Below are 2190 nucleotides of genomic sequence, written 5' to 3' on the forward strand. Positions count from 1 at the left end.
TTTATAAAAATTAGAGGAAAAATCTTTGGATTTATCTTTAATATTTTTTTTTCTATCACTGTGTCATTTATTTTATTAATAATTATTTTAATTTTCACCTGTTGAGACATCGTCCAGTGAAATTTGATATCGATTGTATATAGTACACACACACATACACACATATATATATGTTACTGTTCTGGTCGTTAGTTACATCGATGTATTGTTACGTTTAATTACAAATTTTGATGATCGAATGTCCACTTGCGATAGGGTAAATGTGCATGCAATTAACTGTACGGACGTCATCCTGTGAAGTTACACCAACAATGTTGCATATACACATATATATGTATTATATACATAGATATATAATATATGAATACATGTGTCTAAACCTTAAATTATTCCACATGCAAATATTACATTATGAAGACATAATACACCCAAAATTAAATCAAGAGGAACTTATATTATCATACCTAATCACAAAGACTATAAATTCAGAATTTGTTTAATCAAAAGATAAAGGTGAAAGGTCAATCAATGTTTCATGAAAATCAAAGTAATTTTTAAAAACATTGTAATTACTTTGATTTTTATTTTAAAAAAATATTAAATATATTATATATAATTTTATTATTAAAAAAAAATAAATTTATTTTATCAAAGTAATAAAATAATATTTAAATAAAGTGTAGATATATTTTTGTTAGAATTATAATATTATTTATTACAAAAGATAGATAATGACAAATAAATGAATATATTAATTTATACGTTTGTATATGATATATAAAGATGAAAGATAGTTTTAATAATGAATTAGAATAAAAGATTACTAATCAATCTCTTATATTATTATAATATATTACAATAATAAATCAATTAAGATTATATTTTCAAAATAATTAATTATATATTACATTAAATATTAAAAAATCACAAATATATATAGATACATTTGAATCATAATATTAAACAATTAATGTTCCAGGTTTTACCCTGTTTTTCAAGAAATTCAACGAACAGTACTCCAAGATTAACAGACGGTTGTCGAAGTGAAAAATTATGCAACGGTAATAATACAGTTCAGGAAAGTCTTTTACCAAGTCAGAGTATCAAAGTACAGGTATCACAAAATTGTGAGATGATAACTTTGAATCCAACAACGACGACTACTTCAAAGGATCAGGATCAGGATCAGGATCATCGTTCGAGCACGTCCAAGGATTTGGATAATGCCATTCTATAAAAGAAATCATCCCCTTTGTTCGGTAGATGTGATTTCAGAATTCTGGGTTCGTATATTCAACATATATATATATATACAGAAATTAATCTAAATATTAAATACATATATGTATATATATATATGTAATAAATTATGTATCTATATGCAGGATGTCTCAAACTTAAATAATCAAATTCCCAAAGGTTTCATTTACATGTTGTATAAAATTTACTTCGTTATAAAGTTATTACAAGGATTATTTTGTATACGTAAAATGATCAACTATGCATTTCCCATTAAAGTATCCAAAATAATATGATGATTATGTTTCGATTTATTTATCGAGTATAAGTAGATTGTATAATTTTTGTTTCTTTTTTTTTTTTCATCTTTCCATATATTTTCCAATATTTCCTAACAATTATTTCCGTGTTTAACGTGAAACACATTTGTTAAGATAACTTAATCATAAATTAAAATTGAGATGATGTAAAAAATAATAGAAACGTCAAAAATTCGCGTATGTAACTTTTTACGGAATTTGAGAATATTACTTTTTACCTTTTTACCTTCAGACGAAAGTTTTTGTCAAAGGTCTAAAGTTATCCTCCTGGATTATTAAAATCAAGCAACACGAGTATGCGTTTTTATTAAACGAATGATCGTGTACTTTTAATTAAAGAAAAATGTGAACAAAAATAAAAAGAAGTTGATATATAATAAAAGTAACTTAAATCCATAGAAAGAAAAAATAAAAGTGAAAAATTATACAATATTAAAATATAAATCTTGATATATAAGGTTTTTGTACAAGTTTCAGATATCCTGTGTATATTTTGTATTAAGATTAAACAAAATGTTATAACAAATGAAATAAGCGCGTTTATTTATTTTCACTTTTTTTTACCTCTAATCGCAAAATGTTAAAACAATCGTTGTATGTGTTAGGTTATTTAAATTTCCTTAGGGATGTA

General features: G+C 23.7%; 1 protein-coding gene across 2 annotated transcripts in view; it reads left to right on the forward strand.

The window, feature by feature from the left end:
• LOC106792132 (prolactin-releasing peptide receptor-like) overlaps positions 1-1292 on the forward strand; it is a 7603-nt gene extending 6311 nt beyond the window's left edge. For both annotated transcript variants that reach the window (XM_014758298.1, XM_014758297.1), the window contains one exon: positions 980-1292. In XM_014758298.1, the coding sequence (XP_014613784.1) occupies positions 980-1237 (258 nt within the window). In that variant the 3' untranslated portion in view covers positions 1238-1292. The remainder of the gene's footprint in view (positions 1-979) is intronic.
• The last annotated feature ends 898 nt before the right edge of the window (positions 1293-2190 follow it).

Source organism: Polistes canadensis, unplaced genomic scaffold (assembly GCF_001313835.1).
Source record: "Polistes canadensis isolate GaletaPanama2010 unplaced genomic scaffold, ASM131383v1 scaffold_382, whole genome shotgun sequence".
Classification (NCBI taxonomy): Eukaryota; Metazoa; Arthropoda; class Insecta; order Hymenoptera; family Vespidae; genus Polistes; species Polistes canadensis.